This window comes from Rhamphochromis sp. 'chilingali' (assembly GCF_963969265.1).
Source record: "Rhamphochromis sp. 'chilingali' genome assembly, chromosome: 18".
Classification (NCBI taxonomy): Eukaryota; Metazoa; Chordata; class Actinopteri; order Cichliformes; family Cichlidae; genus Rhamphochromis; species Rhamphochromis sp. 'chilingali'.
This window is the reverse complement of record NC_137945.1, coordinates 13,947,125-13,966,609: the sequence shown is the minus strand read 5'-3', so window position 1 is coordinate 13,966,609 and position 19,485 is coordinate 13,947,125. Positions and strand designations below refer to the sequence as shown.

Genomic DNA, 19,485 nt, shown 5'->3' with positions numbered 1-19,485 from the left:
ATTCATTATTGCCCTCTAGTGGTTTCATGTGCATTTGCATTTTAAAGGAGAACCGTAAGAACTGTATATAATAAGTTATGTGGGAGCAATTTCTATAAACACTGATGCAAAAAAAAGGCGATGGCCATGGTGGTGGATGCACTCTGAATGTCTCACGTGTACCAAGACTTTATAAAACAAAAACATTTTATGCTGAAAACTATAGATTTATATTTTAGACCAGTTATGTATACTGTTATATCAGGACACAATGAGGTTCACAGGAGGTGATGTTCCACAGTATTTGGACCAATTATCAGTTCGTTAGTATCTTATTTTTGAGGTAAAGGTTCATTTTAGCAATGATTTCCAAAGAAAAAGTGAAAAATGTACATCTAAACAGGGGTAACAGTGCAGGTTTGTCTGGTTATTATTATTATATGCTTCTTTTGTCTTTGTGTATATAACATCATAAGGCATTCAACTGCCCTGTTGTGATATTTGGAGGGTTTTTTTGTTTGTTTGTTTTTTTAGCAACATTTGTAAAAAGAATTTGTACCTAAGAAGAAAAAAAAAGATTGATGGAATGAGTATATGTGAGTTAAAGCCAGTTTTTAAGGTGCTAATATGTATAAACACTAAAGCATTTCCCTCACTGTGTGGCAACTATTTGCTGGCGTGTTTTTGTGTCACAACAAAAACAGATAGGAAGAATTGTTTTCAATCAGATCCGTTTCAATCAAAGGGAAAAATATTTTTATGTTTCCTGTTCTCTGTCTCTCTAGTAGCTTTTTCCCATTGTTTGTATGTTCTCCTGCCCTGATGACCCCCCGCAGCTGAGCTCTTCTTCTGAGAGGTCTCTGCTGAGCAAGTGAGAAAACTCAGTGTTCAAACCAGCATGGCCCAAATAAAAGCACTTCCTTCATCCATCCTGGCAACAGTTACCTTGAAAACATGAGCATGCCAAAAAAAAAAAAAATGCCTCTGTGGTGCAAAAGAGCAGATTTACACACAAACGGGTAGGCCTGGAGCTTTCCTGGAAGTGCTGAAGAGGCTGAGATTTTTAAAATAACAGCAAAATTGCTAGAATAAGAGAAAATTCAATGGGCTTCCTTCTATTGTCTGAACATTTCTCGGGAAGTCACAGTAAATGGTGTCAGCTCTTTCTGCCATGATAGCCAAATAATCTCATGACACTGTTTATGGAAATGACTTTGCAGTTAGATAATAAGCCCAGAATGGCAAATTAACATAATCAGCATAGAAGAAAGTAATCCCTCGCACGAATAAAGTAAATGCTCGACAGCTGTTTGCTCAAATTTTACAGAAATATGTTGATGCTGAGAGCACCAGAATTTAATCACAGCAAGCTGATTAAAGGAAAGAAAAAATCCATTTTTAAGCCCACTCGCTCTTTCAGTATCACAAATCCAATTTTATGTACAAATAAGTTGATTTGCCATGTTTCATTTATTTCATTGTGCTTATGTATTCATCACATTCCCATCTTCCTCCACCTCCTTCTGCGAGCCCACTCTGACCGGTAAAGAGCGTGTGCTCTGTGTGGGTCGGATCGCTGCGGAGTTTCTGTCTTGCACAGCGATGAGCGTTAGTCATCCAGGTTGGTGGATGAAGAGAACTCAGGTGGGTGGAAGTGCCCTCATATTGGATCACAGAGAGGCCTCAAAAAACAAAGAACAATGCCTCTGAGATGAGAAGCAGAAGTGGAGCAACGTTTTTCAAAATAGGGCTTCAAAAATAACTGTAAATGATACCAGCTTGTGCCTGACAAAGAGGCTTAAATCCTTTTCTTTGTTCCTAATATTAGTTTCTCATCAAGCCAATTAGTTTATGTATATTTAGAAGTCGCCCAAACACACAGGAAATTATGCGGAATTCCTGAAAAGCACAACTCTTTATAATTTCGTGTATATCATGCAAAAAAATAAATAAAGGAATTAATTAGAAATACATTGAATGGAGACTCAAAGGGGTTATCTTTCAACGGGACAATATTGTTGAAGAGCAATACTGAAAAACTTTAGTGCTACTTTAATTGGAATTAAGTGTACAAATTTAAAACCATCTGTGTTAAAACCATCTGTGTGGCTATTACAAGCTCATCAAGTAAAATGTCCCTCAAATCATTTGCATCATTATATCAACAACACCCAAATTAATCTATTAATTTTCCAGTTGAAATTTCCATCAGTTTAAAGGCAATGGAAAAATAAAAATAAAAATGTTAATAAAAAAGGGAGCTTTACAATATACTCTTGATCATTGAATTTGATTGTCTGAGGCAACATGAACAACAGATGGTGCAACCAAAAAGGCAATGAAACTAGACATTTACAGTCCATATACAGGCACACACACTGTACCTAACATACAAAAATAAATCATCAAGTATAAAAAAAGACAGGCTTCGCACCACAGTACATATATCTGATCCATTGTTGAGACTACAACATCATCAATAATTATTCAAATCTACTGGTTGCACATGCTAAGAGATGATAACAAACCAGTTAATGGAAATTTAAAACTCTAGTATGACTCGGCATTTTGTTTTGGCTCAACCCTGTGAGGAAGATGCACACTGCATTTAAAATTTGAGTTCATGTTCAAAGAGTGCGAGCAACAAAAGGCAGGCCCAACCCAACAGGAGACCGAGGTTCTGGAGGAAAAACATGAGGCACGGTCTGTCGGTCTTTACTCGATTCATCTCTGGAAGCTGATGAAAGAGAGAAAATAAGAGTAAGAGCAAAACCTTCAGCAGTTTGGCAGAAATTCAGGGTAGGGCTGGCATTATTCTCTAGTTTTCGTACTTCCACATAACCTCGTGAAAATAACAGTCAGCGATTTTCCCATCGCTCAGTACTTTCCAACTGTACTACTTAAGGTTTAAATCTTAAACCAGAATTTACAAGCACGCTAAGCTCTCCATGACGCTGTTCTGAAGCACAGCTGGACTTTGAGCTTCTTGATGCTGAGGTCAGCTTACTACTAGTTTAACAGGTAAAACCTTTTGTTAATCACACAAATTAGTGTGTTAGTACTTTGCAAAATAATACAAAGTGCACAGCTCAGGTTGATGGGAGTGCTGCTATTTTTGGTCACGTACAAATGCCTGCAAACTGATGACAGACAATCCTGAGAGACACATAGCATGAAAACAGGTTGATATACACACACCCCAAAAAAGGGCTCAGTTTTTGGTTCCTGGTGGTCTCTTGGAGATTGGAATAATTTTATGTGCAATTTTTCATGATCTGCAAAAGCTGTAATTCTCAGCTGTTTTACCAGTTTTCCATTGGTTTAGTTTCTGCTAAAACAATATTTGAACTTGAATTTGAATTTAGTAGTGGCATTAGAACACATTTAATGACCCTTTAAAGACTCCTGCTGGTTAAAATGCACTAATTTAACCAAAGTAATATCACCCATTTGTTTAGTATTTTGACTGTTTTTGTTTAGATTAGATTGAAGTTATTAGCTAACACTAGCAAGACTGAAACATTAAGCTATAGGGGTGCAATGCTGCAGTATTAGCCTTAGCACACATGCTAATGCTAATAGCAAATAAGGAAATGACTTTCACTCACTAAAACTATAACACAAAGCTTTTCGACTGGCCATACCACACAGTAACAATCTTATTCATATTATTAAATCAAAAATCATATTTAGAATCAGAATCAGAATACTTTATTAATCCCGAAGGAAATTAGGGAAATTGCTTATAAAGAGCAACACAGACGTGACAATTTTTTTTGTACGAAAACAACAACATTGTAATCTATTATTGAAGTTAAATGTTTGGAAGTCTATGGGAATTCGGAGCCATCATCTTGAATGAACTGCATTTTTTAACACTGTCCTAGCTGGCGTTTTAGAGCCAGCCTCCAAAGTTTCTGCTTGAGATCATTGGATCAGTTTAATGTTTTGTAAAGTGTTACTCAAACTGGAGTTCAAAAGTGCATTGATACATTGAGGCACTAGTTATTTCTGCACCAGGACAGAGGATCACTGAAAGTAAATTATGTCACCCAGTGCATCTGTTTGGGTCATTCACATTTGGGATTTTTTTTCTTTACTGTTTTTGAACAACAATAAAGTTTTATGGTAGAGACACCATAGATTACACCGTAGGTTCTGTCCTTTTACAGGATTTGTTGTCAACATGGAATGGCTAATAAAGAATATCACAAGCCACGTGCTTCATAAAACCTGGCTTACCATTTCCACCAATGACAAATAGAGAAAAATCCCAGCAGTGACAGAAAAGATCCACTTCTGCACTTCTGTCTCTGAAGAAACAAAAAGTCCAATGTAGAGCCCCATGAAGGCCGTCAGAGCGCTGAGAAAGTTCATTAGCACAGCAGTCTTCACTGAGAGTCCAGAGCTGAGCAGCACTGCAAAGTCCCCTTGGAGACAAAAAGCATACAAGATAAGTCAGCCAGTCGAGGAGAATAGTTTCCAAAAGATAACAAAGTCATCTAAATGAAAACACAGTGACCTCTCACCCATCTCATGTGGAATCTCGTGACACAGGATGGCTACAGTGGTCGCCATTCCAGTCTCAGATGAAGAGGAGAAAGCTGCCCCGATAACCAGGCCATCAGCAAAGTTATGAAGACTGTCTCCCACAATTACCATCACAGCCAGCAGAGAAACCCCTTGTCCTGGGAACACAAAGAGGGCCTGTGTCAACAAACTCATCCTCAAACTGTAACAATTCCTCTGTCGTGCCAGGCAACTAATAACAAAGCACAACTCATTCATCTGCGTGTGATGGCGCAGCTCATTTAAAAAACAAGAAAAAAGAAGTTTAGGTTACTAGGATGTGAAGGACGCCTTGTGTTTGCATGCTCAGGAGACATTTCTGTACACTCCAAGTCATCCACGGGTCCCTGCAAGATAGACATACCTGTTAACACCACAGATTCTTGAACATTTTTAGCCTTTGATTTAAGAGAGAATTGTAGAATAGTTGTCAAATTAAAGGAGATACATGAGACTTAACTTTAGTAGTAGTTATGCTGCCTTTAGCGTTAATATCAAGAAGTTATTCAGAAGTTGTTTCAAGTTATTTCCACAACGCAATAAGTTTGCCATTTGCAAACAATAACTTTCAATGTCTTTGAAATTGCACATCATTAATGTACAATATGAAAACCAGTGGCCCCGAGACAGAATCTTGGGGAACCCCACACAACAGATTTCAGTTTTGATTTTGTAGCATTTGCCTGGTAAACTGATTCCAGTTTTCAAGATAAGTGTTCCTACCAAAAATAATGCCAAACCTCTAACCCCATATGTGCATAGTTTGTTAAGTTAAAGGTTATGATCAACTGTATCAATTTTTTAACTAAAAATACTCCCACAACATATTCTTTGTTTTCAATAGCAAGTTGAAGTTGAAGTTCAAATTTTATTCGCCACATGCAGTGGCAGGTTGCCCTGCAGTGGAATGAACCGCCCCCCGACCATACACACACAACACAGACATCACATGGGGATACAAGTCAGAGAACGGTTGCATTACAGAAAAAACACTGAAATGTACACTACAATGGGAAAGTACAAGAGGAAAAAAAGAGACCTCTACTCATGCTGGGCTAGAGAGGACAGCATGAGAACAGGAAACAAAACTGTATCTATGAAGCCAATGAAAGTGTGTGTTGTGGTTCTTTTGGGTCTAAATCCTTATAGTACTCTGGAAGTAGAGAGATGAGCCTATAGTTTATGAGGAGATGTTTATCTCCAGGTTTACATATTGGCACATCCTTTGCAACTGGTATCTTTTCAGGAAATAAACCATATATAATGACAAATTAAAAATGTGGGTAAATGGTTTCTAAATCCATATTCGTTAGGCTTTCCATGTGAGGGATCTACTCTCTGAGACCTGTTTGTGTATTTAAAAGGATCAAGTCCTGAGGTATTAAACTGTCTTTGCACAATTCAACAGCATGAAGTGATTGCTGAATGATTTAATACTTCTCATTCTCCAGCATCCTACATGTTCTGTTTCTTTACTCCCTCCTACACCACTAATCATTTTGTTATATAAGAGCAGTGCGGAAATTTTGGTGATTTCAGTCAATTTTTGATCAAGAATTTGGGGGAATTAATACTAAATAAAGTGTGATGAAAGATGGGATCAGGATTATGCCAAATCTTTGTACCGCCCCTCAACTTGTGTGGTGAATACCATTCTCTAGCACAACACTTGCTGCTTTCTTGGAGGCGTAATGGGGGAGTGAAGCATGACTGGGGTGAATGAAATTATTTTCACTTAAATAGGTCTCCTGTGTTACAGTGTTAGCGTACACATTTCATCAATGTGTTGACATGAGCAGAATTGCCTTACTATAGTCACAACCGTGTGTTTTATCACTAAATAAATAACATGGATGGGTATAGGAATGAAAATTTACCTGCGAAGAACAGTCTTTTTATTAAAACAAAGCAAAAAAACTGTTCAGTGTGACTCGTGACTGGACTCACCAGCTGTATTGTGGAGATAGACTTGCCTCTCTGTGAGTGACCATTGCAGTTCAAGGAAAGGTCACCGCCATGACCCTGCACACAAAAGAAATTCATGACATCAGTTGCTCAACATGCACAGTCATAGAAATGTGTTTCTGCTTTTGCAAGACCCTTAAATGTTTAAGATCAGCCTGTGATGCACTGCTTCTGAGTAACTTTCTCAGATTCATCTTTTTTGTCATTAAATTGATAAAGGCTACAAAACAAAAGCCTTACATGACTATGAGAAGGGACTAAAAAGGAGAATAGTTTTTCAATGAGGAAAAAGCTGTAAATCCCAGCAATCACTCCCAAGATCTTCCACAAATAATCTTTTTCTTCATCATAGTCCTCATCACCATGATTGTGTGTGCTGTGATGGAGGCCAAGGATCTGCAAAGTAGACAGAGAGGAAACAATTTACTCCACACTCAAGCTATGTGTGTGGTGGGTTATAGTGGACGGTGCGGTGACCTTGTACCTGTGGTATGAGGTGCAAGAGAGCGTCTCCTGACAGGGTTCCCACTGCCAGACCAACAAACAGCTGCAGGATTAGTGAGAAGGTTTCTTGGCAGGAGTTGAAGAAGATCAGACAGATACCAAACATGGAGCCCACCGTGATGAGAAAGACAGCAGCTGTGCTGTAGCCATATTCTGCAGGAAGGAGACAGCTTTGCATAAAACACCAAACCAAAAATGTAGTAAAGAACAAGTGATTTATTATGTCTGGCCTTCAGAGGCAAGTGCAGCTGATTCGGCCTCTGCAAGCCACTTTGCAACCCGCCTTAACCTCAGCTCATCCGTACACTGCTATTTATGCTATTTCTAACTTAGTCAATGTCATGTTCATTGCTGGTAAGAATTGCAACTATTGGTGTGTTTTATTTAGCTGAAACTATAGCATGTTGTTTTTATTACAACGTTGGTTTGTGAAGAGAAACAATCAGGTAAAGCGTCTTACTCTCGAGAGCTGTGGGCAGAGACCCTCTTGTTTGTTGCTCTTCAGACTCACAGGCATTGCCTAGCAACTGCTGAATGATGGCTGGGCAAATTTGTCTGAAGTGTTCCTTGGAAATCGGCAAATGATGATCCAGAGCAAAAATATCCACCAGCTGATTGGCTGAAAAACATACCTGATTGGAATAAAAAGAAAAGGCAAATTTGGAGGTGAGTAGGAGGCATTTCAAATCAAGTCTCACTTTGCCTGAGTGAAGTTTTTCATTCAGTGTTTTATGATTTTAAGTACTTTTGGTTTGTCATAACCCAATCAATTTATCTCACCATACCTGTGCCCAGTCACTGTTTATTCCTTCAATTTCGGGGTTGCAGCTATCTTGCAAATCCCTAGCCACCTTCTTTGAACCTACTATGATGCCTCGTCTCTTCCTGTTGCGAGAGTGCATTCCTCCTTCCCGTCCTACTCTCAGCTGACGAAGCAACTCCTCCAGGTCTAAACAGATAAATGGAACACAATATATCAGGGGTCAGTGCTTTAAACCAGCATTTCTTTATTCATCGCTTAAAAAGACAAATAAAAAGATGGGGACAAACTGTTTTGAAATCCAGTACATCAGTCATTTCTTGGTGTGACTGAACCTCAAATTAACCTGCATTTTTTACTGTCATGAAATAATTTTAACAATTTTCATATGTGTAAGTATAGTTTTATAGTAGTGCCTTTGATGCAGTATTTGAGCATCTAGTCTCAAGATAATCGGTTCCCTCTTGGAGCATGTCTGTTAAGAAGACTTACAAAAAACAAAGAACAGCTAAATCCTCTATTATTGTTCAGTAATCTTGTAATAATCATTAACTGTATAAGAATGATGGACATAGCTTCCTGCATTCTTTCCAATAGCCAGCAGGGGGCGACTCATCTGGTTGAAAAGTAGTATGATGCTTTATCACCTTAGTGAACACTCTCCTGATGACTTATTTAAAATAGTATGATGTATGTGATGGTCTCCCTTAGAGTCAAAAAGAAGCAGGATGCGTTTTAGGACAGGCATCCTCTGTGACTGACTCGTCACTCCCTTAAGGGTGTGCAATATTTCCCAGTGTCTCAGTCAGATCCAACCCAGTATTGTGATTCGTGGCTTTAAAGCTGTAATCGCTTCACAGTGGAACTTCATGTACCAATGGGTAAGGTCATGGTGGCTATGACCATATTTTATATAGAGGCTTTAATATGAACAATGGATCCACTGGCTGTTGCTAGTAGAAAGTGTTTGAATTGTCCCACCTGTGCCTTCAATCAGGCAGTGGTTATATTCACATAGTGGGTAAACCAGCTGGTGAACAAAACCATATTTAAAATCTAAGGTGTCCTTTTCTCAGGCTGAAAATGGAGCTAAAACGAGAGCATGTGTTGTACAAAGCTAATGCTGCTTTGCATTTGATGTTTCTATAGGTAATGGTGTGTAGCTGTGGTCTGGAAGGAAAATATACAAACATGCTCTTTTGAACTCACCCATAATCTGCAGGTTACTTGTGCAGTTAAGAGAATGAAAGATATAATCTGTAAAGAAGGCAGGAGGTGGCAGGTTTCTCTTTCTGAAACAGTGGCCTTGGAGAATATGGCTAATGATGGCTGCGGCCACTCTGGGAACAGCAGATGTACCAGCACCTGGATTTCCCTTAACATCAGCATCTTCCAAGAGATGAGCTGCATCGATGCACTGTGGTATGGAAAAACTGAATTATTTATATGCAGGCGTACGCACGGTAAAAAAAGATATATCTGTCAGAAAATGCTCTCTCACTTGAGAACTTGAGGGTATATGGTGGCTGGATGGCTCATAGTGTTGGTTGATGACCTGCAGGATGCTTTCTGTTTCATTGGATGAAAGGAAGCTGTTGTCTTCAGCTGGATGTAAGTTAGTGAGGGCCAGAAGATAGAACTGAAAGTTCCCAGATGAGGAGTAAAAGGAAGAAGGAGGGGGGGCAGCATTTGACACACACAGGTCTTGCAAGTTAATTATATAGTACAGCAGGACAGTTGAGATCTGCTGGTAGTTCTCCTCAGTGAGGACATCCTTCCCATCATCCTTCAGCACGGAGAGGGCTATGTCTGGTGTCAGGCACTGTAACAAGGACAGGAGCGATTAAAAATAATAATTATAATTTTTTTTAATACATTTTATTTAAAGGAAGTTGAAAAAATCTAGGTCATGCTAACTTTTGAAAGATGTTGTGTTGATAACAGCACTACTTTTTCTCTGCACACAATGTTCTGTTCTTTGCTTCTTGGAAAAGAAGCGGTTGAGACCAATTAACCCCACATGCAGGTTGCAAACGTTTGAGAGAGTGAGTGAAGCACTGTTTCTTCTGGGAAAGAGCTGGATATTCACTGAAGAGAGATAAAAGCTACTCTCTTAATTACTAAATCTTAATTTAAAAGTTTGACGCAGACATCCTTATCTTTCACGTCATGCTGCTCTGTTGTATCTTAATTGCCCCTGGGGGATAAATAAAGTCTTTCTGATTCTGATAATCACACTGTCAGCCCAGCTGCACAAGCATGAGTAGTACCTCTAAATCCACTCTGTAGAGTTTATTATGTCAAACGGAGGGATGTTTAAAGCCACGAATGCGCTGTGCAGGTCAAGGACTTAAGCCTCCACATCCACTCACATTCCAGCCATAACAAACATTTTTCCTGCTGTGTGTTCAGGAAAAGCATTATTGCCCTTGCTCAGTTTAGCACTTAGTGACATTTTAGTGATAAAACATTTTAAGACAGGTGTAAGCATTACCTTCTCACACATGTCCTGAGAGCTGCCCGTCCGCTCTGTGCAGCGCACTGCCTGGAGAAGTGTGGTGATCAGCACACTGGTTCTGTTCTTCTGGAGTTGAGCCTTGTTGTCCGGCCCCACGGGCAAATTCAAGGACCTGAGAGCCTCCTGCAGGTACCCCTGCTCCTGCCCTTTCACTTCCAGCATTCTCCCAAGAGGACAAAAATACAGCAATAGCAGCAGCAAACACCAAGTACTGCTCATGAAGTACATGTTCCTACCAAGGTCGTCAAACTCCCTCACACTTCCAGGACTGGCTAGAGGTTTGAGATGACAAGGAAGTGATACATGGAAAACAAGAAAACAGAGAGAGAGAGAACTGTATCAAGGTGAATGATGGCAGAAGGCTACTAAGAAAGGCAGTGATGTTTTTTAGACAAGGGAGGTGCTAATAATAGGCACAACTGATCTGACGTGAACTGGACGGTTCGGAGGTGAACCAGTCCTTACAGTGCCGAATGGTCAGTAAAAGCCTGGGCCCCTCAGTCCATAACAAAAGGATTAGTGCAGGCAAGTGAAAGAGAGCACAGGGGCAGGGAGACGGGGGCATGAGGGGGAGACTGTAGACAACATAATTAGTACTGAGGAAAAATAGGGACCGGATAGAAGCTGTTAGAAATGTAAAGAAATAGCTCAAACAGAGCCACATCTGAGATATCTCCTCTTAAGCAGTAGGTATGTGGCACAGAGGCAGACACTGTTACCTTTTTGATTTATATCTCAGTTTTTAGAGCAGTCCATGGATTGAATCGTTTTCCTAATTTAGCAGCTTCAGTTGTAAAAGAGAAAGGGAGAAGGTGATGTGAGTGAGTGCATGTGGTGTGATGATCATAAGCACTCCATGTTTAAGCACCAGCGATGCTCATATCTAAGGTTTTCATATTATGCAGGATCTCTGAGTAATCAAGGATCAACTATGCACTGCAAAACACGCTAAGCTTCCCAACATCCTCCTACACTGGAAACCCTGCAGGTCGATTCGATCCGGCAACAAGAGCACATAGTTTATTGTTTAAAAATTCCTGTAAGCTACAATAACACCTGAGAGAGAACAGATGAAAAAGCTTACCCGATGTACCAGGCCTATACCGTTCTCCACTCTGCTCCAATCAGCTGCTGTGACGAGGTCTGTTTTCCTCCTAGGGTGAAGGTTTTCCTGGTAGGGCAGACCAAAGATCCAGTGCTAGTTTGGGGAGAATTTTTGGGCATTGGTGCTGCCGGTAAAACCCTCTTATGAGAAGTGAGTAAGCTCCTGAAGATTAGCTGCGACAGCCTTGGAAGGCTGTAGTTACCATGGAGAGTGCTGCCTCATTTTCAACAATAAGGTGATGGTGGGGGGCTGGCCTCTAGCAGGGGTGACTGAATGGCTGAAGCCTGATGGAGTAATACTTAAAAAGCTCCCTTAGGAAAAAAGGTTTATGCATAAATAGACTGCTTTGCTGTGTTTCTCTCTCTTTCTGTATTTTTTCTGTCTCTCTACATCATATATTTTCTTTTTTTTATCAATATATATCACATCCCTACAAAGAAAAATCCATAAAAGTTTCAATTCATGCTCTTAATCCTGTCACTGTGAGCATCTATACTGCCAGAAAAAACAGGTGTAACACAGGCTATGAAAAAAGAAACATTGTTCTCGGCTGTGACAGCAAAGTGCTCACACTTATGCACGCCATGTCTCGTGTATAAGATGGACAAACAAAAGCCATTTTCAAAAGTTTCTTTAGATTTGTAGATAGAGGCAAGCAGTGAGTTTTTCTGACCTTTCTAATGCAGAACAACATCTTCAATGTAGCGTTAATGGGATCCTGGTTGTGCTCGATAAATTAAAAAAGAACAAGGGTGTTTGCTCAGGAGGGACTCGTGAAATGATCTGGCAGCTTTTTAATAGCTTTTTATATAAAACGGGTATGTCAAACTCATTTCATATTCGAGGGCCACAAACAGCCCACTTTGTAAAATCCCTATTTTTGTCAGGGCAAAGAAGTTTAAGTATACATTTAATCCCAATCTTAGTATTAGAAAAAGAAGTTAGTGCAATTAATCTGTCTCAGATTTTCTATGTTATAGGTAATGAAAGAAATCTGTCAGCATGACTCTTAAATTAAAACTGTAAGTAAATAAATAACTCAGTGACTGTCTTATAATCATAAAATAAAGGTTTTTGTCAATTCACAGAAAATGTCTTTGACTTTTCTGTCATCTAACTGTTTATCTATTACTTACTTAATCTGGCATCGTATGAATGGCAATGGGAGAGATCCCCATCAGTATAAAAAGCTGTGAAAGTTGTAAAATTGCAATTCAATGCCCTCCTTCACAGTGTCCCATGAAATCCAGCGGGCCATATTGAGTCTTTGCCAGGCATGGCCATGGAGTTGGACCCAGCAACAGGTGATTCATATTGAGGCTGATGAAAGGCTTTTTGTTCCAATGGTTTATTGAGCACTTAGTTTAAGACCATGGTGACTGTAGGCTTAATATACTGTGGACTGCTAGTTTGTTTTGTGTGCTTTTAGGTTTTTGTTGTCCTGAACACCCTGGAGTGGTTTTTATAAATAAAATGTATTTTTTTTGTCCTCCTGTACTTACCACCTCCCTGCCATCAGGTGATTAGCTGCTCTCCACCTGATGGAGAAGGACCTCTCTTTCTTTCCTTTCTACACATGGTTACATAAACATCACAGTGGAAACTAAGCATGTTGCCTGCAGCTCTATTAGATTCAACTATTCATGTTTACCATAACTTAGTGGAAATCAGCCCAGTCTTCATGTATATCACGGCTCTAAATAAATACTATGCTTCTATTCATTCACTTAAAAGTAAAAAAAAATGTAATTTTTTCTTCATCTTTTCATATTTTTTTAATCAGGCTTTGATTTAAATGCCATAAAAAGATTTGTCAAATAGCACTAAAATTCACTTTTTGTCATTCTCATCATTCATTAAAACAAAACAAAAAAATTTGTACACATTTCACATTTTACATTATCATGAAAAACAAAAACGCAATAATTTGTAATCACTATTTTTGATACAAATCGTACAATTGCCTCAAACCCCCACCCAAAACAAACAAACCAACCCCCCCCCCCCCCCCACCAAACAGTTCCAGTTTCCAGAGAAGTGATCCAAAATATAAACATAAAATGAAAACAGAAATCTAATTTTCATGGGGTTGATTGCCAATCCTCTCCTGCCTTTCTATGCTTGCTCATTCTGTTCTATGTTCGCAACCAGCCCTTTGGTGTCCACCGCTGCTCGGTTTGGATTGTTGAAGTATAACTTGTTGTCAAAGGTGGATTCTCCCAGGGTGGGGGCAGGTATCCTAGGTATCCTTTTACGGAACAGGAGGAAGGCACCAAGTCCAACTATGGCGATTACAATTAATACTATAGCCACAGTGATGCCAGCGGACCCGTGTGTAGTTTCCTGGACGACGTGGGCTGAGGAGGCAAAAATGTAAAGTTGGAGCAGTGAATTTACTCAGATTTGAAAAATTAAAAAATATATGTTATATATTTTTAACAACTTACCAACAAATGGAGGCTTTTCTGTAGGTTTAATAACTAAAATGATAAATCAGTAAATAAATCAGTAAATACATACAAGGCTTATTTGAATATATTTTTTTAAAAAAAGCTTCTTTAAGTTACCTTTTGGTGTTTTGCAGATGAAAGAAAATGACCTTCTGCACTCTGTCGTACTCCACAGACCAGTGTAAGAACTGATGTACACACACGACTCTGACTGTGGCATTCCTGATTTCCAGTTGGTATAGTCCAAAGGGCTGTCATCGATCCACATCCACTTGTCTGAAGCGGAGACACATGTTAATTTATCAACACATATCCAATGTGTCGGTGTGTATATACATGTATATATTATGCTGAAGTTAACCTCACCTTCATGGGTCTTGTACATGCCAATCCAAAAGGTTTTGGCACTGTCCTGGAGAATCTCCACATTCTCTTCTATGAATTTACTCTCAATAGGGTCCTGAATACTCACTAGAGAAGCACCTGATAAACATGGTACAACAGTTAAAAGCTAAAGGTTATAAACATGGACATAATTCTCTGTTTACGTTGAATTATTTGTAACTTACCCATTTTTATACATTCAATTGAGGCGTGGGCCCAGTCGTTGGTCACTGAGCTGAAGAAGGAATAACAATGGCCTCTGAAAGGTATCCATGTTCTCCTGCTTGTTGATTGTGGACAGTCTCCAGGAAGCTGCGGGGGAGCAGTGGGAGCTACAACTGAAAAAGAAGGAGCAGGTTTTATGCCAGTCTTATGAGCTGCCTGCTAACTTTGCATAGTGAGTGTGTACAAAGTGTAAAACACAGAATGTCTCACCTTGTGACCTTTTGCAAAGGGAATAATAGGTATTGGTACATGGTGCAGTCTTCCATGTTTTGTCCACATCTACATACACACAGGCGTAGTTATTTTTAGGTTCATTTTTGCCCCATTTGGTGTATGACAGAGCCCAGTTATCCACCCACTTGAAGTGAAAACCAGTCTGAAAAAATAAAATCGTTGAAAACTGACACAGAGCTAGAAACAAGGTCAAAATCTCAACTTGAAATCCTGCTTGAACCAGCAATAAGCTGTAACAGGTAGACCCCTACCACATTGCTGTTGAGGCCAATCCACAAAGGCTCGTTGAGCTTGAGAATCTGCAAGGTGGCGTATGCGTGTGCTACGGGGCTCAGGATGCTAGCCAGCTCTGCATCATCTGCTTGGCACTGCCTCCTGGCCTCATCCCAGCGCATTTTCTGGGTCACCACTTTGTAGGAGTCATTGCCGAGCTTGTAGAAGGTCTTTGGTGACACAGTTGTGGGTTTGACAGCAATTTGTGAATCTGAGTAAATGACACACATTAGCTGGTAATCACAGTCACAAGAAATGTCTACGTAAGGTCTCTGCAACTCAAGTTCGATTACACAAAACTGAACTATTTTCCACTTTGCTTTTTCACCCCTCCTGTTTCTCTCATTGTTTTCACTTCTGTTTGATTACTTGCTCCTGTACTTTGACCTTCTTCATCCTCAGCAGCCCCCTGTGTATACAGAGTCCTGTTTTGACCCCCGTCTTTTTTTGTCAGATCACCTGTTTTGCTTCTGGTTGTGCTTCCTGTTTGGCTCCTAGCCATTCTCTGTGTGTTTTTCTTTTGTTTTTCATGCAGTGTAATGACGCATTTCTGTTGTAATGCCTGTTTCAACATCATGATTCAGCGTCCTCTCAACTGCCTTCATTCAACAATTCATGACAAGTCACACTTTTAAATAATTTAAATGTTGAAATCATTTTTGTTTATGCTGGGTATTGTTAAGCTAACTGTAAACTGATTGTTCTGATTGGCTGACTGTTACTAGGGCTATTGTGGCCATAGGCAACATGACCATATTAGGGTTAGTCACTGACATCACACAGATCCAAGAGTTAAAAAAGTTGTCTGAAGCTTGATCTTGTGACTCATAGAGGTGAGTTGCATAATACATTTAAGGATAAGGATAATAGAGAGCGCCTTCAAATTTAACAGCATGCTTTACTGATAGTGTGGCCTCGTCAGTTTGTTACTCACCAATTTTTCTTTTACAGATGAAGCCATAATCTGACTGACAGTCATCCACCTTCCAGTATCCAGTTTTTCTGGCACTGGTGCCCATCATGATCACGCAGTCATAGGACTGTCAAGCAGAAAAAAAAGGTTTGTTTCCATTGATTGTATTATGATGATAGTATGCTGACATTTCTTTTTACACACCGTTTGAGTAAGTAAATGTTTGCCTTATTGGTCTTACATAAATATTACCACTGGGGCATGCACACATAATCTGTGTAATCACTGTGTGATGGAGGAAGAATGGCTGGTGGAGTAAAAGAGTTTACAGATTTACTTATTAGGGGTGCAACGATATTCGTATCGATATTGAACCGTTCGATACAGTGCTTTCGGTTCGGTACGCATATGTATCGAACAATACAAAATTTGTAATTTATTTTATCAACTTTCCTTCTGACGATGCTGTCTGTGTTGAGTGCTCAGTAAATCTGCGTTCGACTACTCCGCCTAGGGTCGACAGTGCAGCCTAGGCGGAGTAGTCGAACGCAGATTCACTGAGCGCTCAACACAGACAGCATCGTCAGAAGGAAGAGCGCAGGGCAAGCTAGCGAGACAGAAGTTAAGCTCTCCTTACAACATGGACCTCCCCCACCCTCATTCAGATCTGGCGTTTGGAATTATTTTGGTTTTCATGTGACGTATGACCCTGAAGGTAAGCAGTCATGGACTAAAGTAAAACAGTATGTTGGATGTGCCATGCAATGCTCAATTACATGGGTGGGAACTAGTGTGTTAACGCAGTTAGCTCGTTAACGTGTTGGCCGTCTAGCCCCATGCACGGGGCGATCCGCGGTAGCTCGTTAACGGAGATTTGCCGTGTTGTGGCGTTAAGGTCATTTCAACGAGATTAACCTGAAAGCACTAGTGGGAACACAACGAATATGACTGCACATTTACGCCGACATCATCCTAGTGCAAAGACAAGTGGAAGCAGAAAAAAAACAAGCAAGCATGCTACTAACTTTAGCCGAGTCATTTAGACAGCTGTTTAATATGCTGCTGAGAATATAGCCCAGAAGAAGCGGATAGTATAGCTTTTATTTTGGAAAGAGACATTTCTCTGTAATAAACTCTCTTTTCCAAAGATGAGTGATTCCTCAATCAGATACAGGGCTCGCAATATCGCTAGCCCAACGTCCTGGAGCTAGCGATTTTTTTCAGTCGGGCTACCAAAATCTATCTCTGCCCTGCCCGTCGGGCTATTGTAGGAAGGAAAAATATATGTCAATGCTTTTGCATTCTTTCAGAAATGTAGCTGGGTAATTATGTCATTGGCATCGGTGAGCCACTGTCAATATGTGACATATTGAAGTCGCGTTTGAATTTGCGCTTGTTTTTTTGCTTTCACTTTGCAATCGTGCGAACTGTGTATAGAGAGCGACAGCACTGATCTGTGAGTGATGATAATTTCCGCACCAATTCCTCTGACATCGTCTTATTAATCGTTAGCTTACTATGCAAACATGACAAGTGAAATCTCCCGCAGCTTACACATGTGAGAGGTTGATCGCGCAGAGAATCGCTGAGCTTATGTGAGTGCGCGTGTAAAAGCAGCAGGATTTATATTTGACTACGATGACCTGGATGACTGAGAACCTTCACAGACAGATATATATTTTAGTTCTGCTGAGCCAAATAAGACAGGTCAGGGTGAAGAAGTGAGAGCCAAAGAAAAGCTTACCACAAAACGGAGAAGTTATGACAAATCAGACTATGAGGCAAAAAGAAAGTGCAGCTTTATGGTTTCATGGACAAAAGAATTTCTGTGGCTGCAATATGACGAGCTAAATAACCAGGGCTGCACATAAGTGGTCCGCAGGTGCGCATTCGCTGTCAAAATAAAAAACACGCACAAGGGTTAGGGTTAAATTTAAAAACTGTACTTTTGAGTTAAAATATATATTTATAATTTTAATAAATGACAAATTAAAAAGGCATGAACATTTTTTTTGTATCGAAAAAATATCGAACCGTGACACCAAAGTATCGAACCGAACCGTGAATTTTGTGTATCGTTGCACCCCTATTACTTATTTAACTAAAAGTAGATACAAGTGGTGCTGTGTCTGCCTGCATGCTCTGCAGGCAGGTTAGGTTAACTGATGACTCTAAATTGACTGTGAGCACGGATGTCCACCTCTCTGTGTCTCTTCACCCAGCAAAGGCCACTGTGTGCCCGCCTCTGACCCTGTGGCAGCTGCGAGAGACTCCTGAACTCGATAACTGGAAACATAGCTGCTGTTGTTTTTTTCTTTCTATAGTACTGATTATGAAACAAAGATTTTAAATATTGTATATGTTCATTAGACCAAACCTTGACTTGGAAGCATGGGATAACAAAGAAATACTACCATTTCAGTGATTAAAAGTGATCTTTTGAATATCATATTAGACTTCTTCCTAATCATGTGCTAAGGTGACTGGGAACATCTGGGGCACATACATGTGCCATACTGTTAAACTAAACTGTTTATTTAATATTAGCTGTCTGGATAGGCAGCACTCAGTCTAATTCAATGTCTTTTCTAAATTAAAGCGTGTGAGGGAGAGAAAAAATTCTCAGAAAAACCTCATGAAAATATCTTCCTGGAGGTGCTGATGCTGGCTCCCCTAAGGCCCAGTTGGTGTAGGAAATACTTTTCCCATCTGTCCACACAAAGCGCATCTCCCAGTTGACATCATTCATACCAATCCAAAAATCTTCCTTGTAGTTCAGCATCTGTGTTGTTAGGAAAGCTAGAAAGGAATTATTGCAATGTAATTTAGTGACACATGAAAATCAGCCGATATGTTTAAACATGAACTGCACTTTGCAACACTCCTGTCACTCACCTTGCTCTTTCTCACTGGTTATAGAAAGCAGATTTCCTCCCTGGTTTATGCAGTGTGTCCTGGCATCGTGCCAGTTTTTGTGATTCCCCACAACAAATTTGTAGCACTGTGTAAATAAAATGTAATCAGGGCGTTTATACTGAAATAACAAATGGGCAGAAATCAACTTGGCCAGGATATTTTTCCATACTTTTTATTTATTTGTTTGTTTAATTAAAGACATTTACCTGGAATAATCTGTGTAGTACATATGTATTTACCTTTCCTTGGAAAGCTAGCCAGTCTGGAGCACATCCTCCTTTGGGAGCTGTGGTCGGGGCCATTGTTGTATTGATAAAACTGTTGCTTCTCTTACATATCGACGGAAGCTCAATACCACAGTTAATATCATTCCAGTACCCTACATGTTAAGAATTTACAGAAAATTATGAATTGAATTGAATTTCAAATCATTTCAAGGGATTTAGGGATTAATTTTTTACTAACATTTACCATAAATTACAATATAGATTTTCTCTGTATTAGACTCACCCATGCTGTTGTACATAGTCACACAGTTTTCATCATTGTTGGCAAAGTTGGGCTCATTGTGTTCCCATGCGGTGTAAGTTACAGGGGTGCCATCAAGCCAGCTTAAAATGAAAAGAAGAGAATTAACAAGTTATCAAGAATCCTAAACATTTGATGAAGGTTGTTTGTAAACAGCTAGTG

General features: G+C 39.7%; 2 protein-coding genes across 5 annotated transcripts in view; both read right to left on the bottom strand.

Annotated features, from left to right (window-relative positions):
* Window positions 1-1,443: 1,443 nt before the first annotated feature.
* LOC308386111 (zinc transporter ZIP12-like) lies at window positions 1,444-11,578 on the bottom strand. Of its 3 annotated transcripts, none has more exons than XM_080865427.1 (13): window positions 11,380-11,578; window positions 10,272-10,567; window positions 9,279-9,599; window positions 8,987-9,194; window positions 7,803-7,966; window positions 7,478-7,649; window positions 6,998-7,170; window positions 6,754-6,909; window positions 6,496-6,570; window positions 4,823-4,895; window positions 4,509-4,667; window positions 4,222-4,409; window positions 1,444-2,716 (listed from the first exon to the last, which is right to left on the bottom strand). In XM_080865427.1, exons 2-13 carry the CDS (start codon window positions 10,521-10,523, stop codon window positions 2,588-2,590), a joined length of 2,070 nt encoding a protein of 689 aa, XP_080721553.1. In that variant the 5' UTR covers window positions 10,524-10,567; window positions 11,380-11,578; the 3' UTR covers window positions 1,444-2,587. The 3 variants fall into 3 exon arrangements, with proteins under 3 accessions (XP_080721553.1, XP_080721555.1, XP_080721554.1); XM_080865429.1 differs by having other exon boundaries at window positions 7,884-7,966; XM_080865428.1 differs by having other exon boundaries at window positions 10,272-10,563.
* Window positions 11,579-13,160: 1,582 nt separating this feature from the next.
* The window catches only part of mrc1a (mannose receptor, C type 1a), a 34,878-nt gene continuing 28,553 nt past the window's right edge, over window positions 13,161-19,485 (bottom strand). For both annotated transcript variants that reach the window (XM_080865969.1, XM_080865968.1), the window contains 12 exons: window positions 19,306-19,406; window positions 19,035-19,174; window positions 18,775-18,880; window positions 18,512-18,678; window positions 15,901-16,006; window positions 14,945-15,177; window positions 14,670-14,835; window positions 14,420-14,572; window positions 14,217-14,333; window positions 13,968-14,126; window positions 13,848-13,880; window positions 13,161-13,757 (listed from right to left, as the gene is read on the bottom strand). In XM_080865969.1, the coding sequence (XP_080722095.1) occupies window positions 13,516-13,757; window positions 13,848-13,880; window positions 13,968-14,126; window positions 14,217-14,333; window positions 14,420-14,572; window positions 14,670-14,835; window positions 14,945-15,177; window positions 15,901-16,006; window positions 18,512-18,678; window positions 18,775-18,880; window positions 19,035-19,174; window positions 19,306-19,406 (1,723 nt within the window). In that variant the 3' untranslated portion in view covers window positions 13,161-13,515. The remainder of the gene's footprint in view (window positions 13,758-13,847; window positions 13,881-13,967; window positions 14,127-14,216; window positions 14,334-14,419; window positions 14,573-14,669; window positions 14,836-14,944; window positions 15,178-15,900; window positions 16,007-18,511; window positions 18,679-18,774; window positions 18,881-19,034; window positions 19,175-19,305; window positions 19,407-19,485) is intronic.

Excerpts from the sequence above, each read along its gene's own strand:
- LOC308386111 (XM_080865427.1), bottom strand. The coding sequence starts at position 10,523 with ATGTACTTCATGAGCAGTACTTGGTGTTTGCTGCTGCTATTGCTGTAT. Across the intron at positions 9,195-9,278 it reads ATATACCCTCAAGTTCTCAA|TGCATCGATGCAGCTCATCT; the intron begins GTGAGAGAGCAT and ends TCCATACCACAG. Across the intron at positions 7,650-7,802 it reads TAAACAGTGACTGGGCACAG|GTATGTTTTTCAGCCAATCA; the intron begins GTATGGTGAGAT and ends TATTCCAATCAG.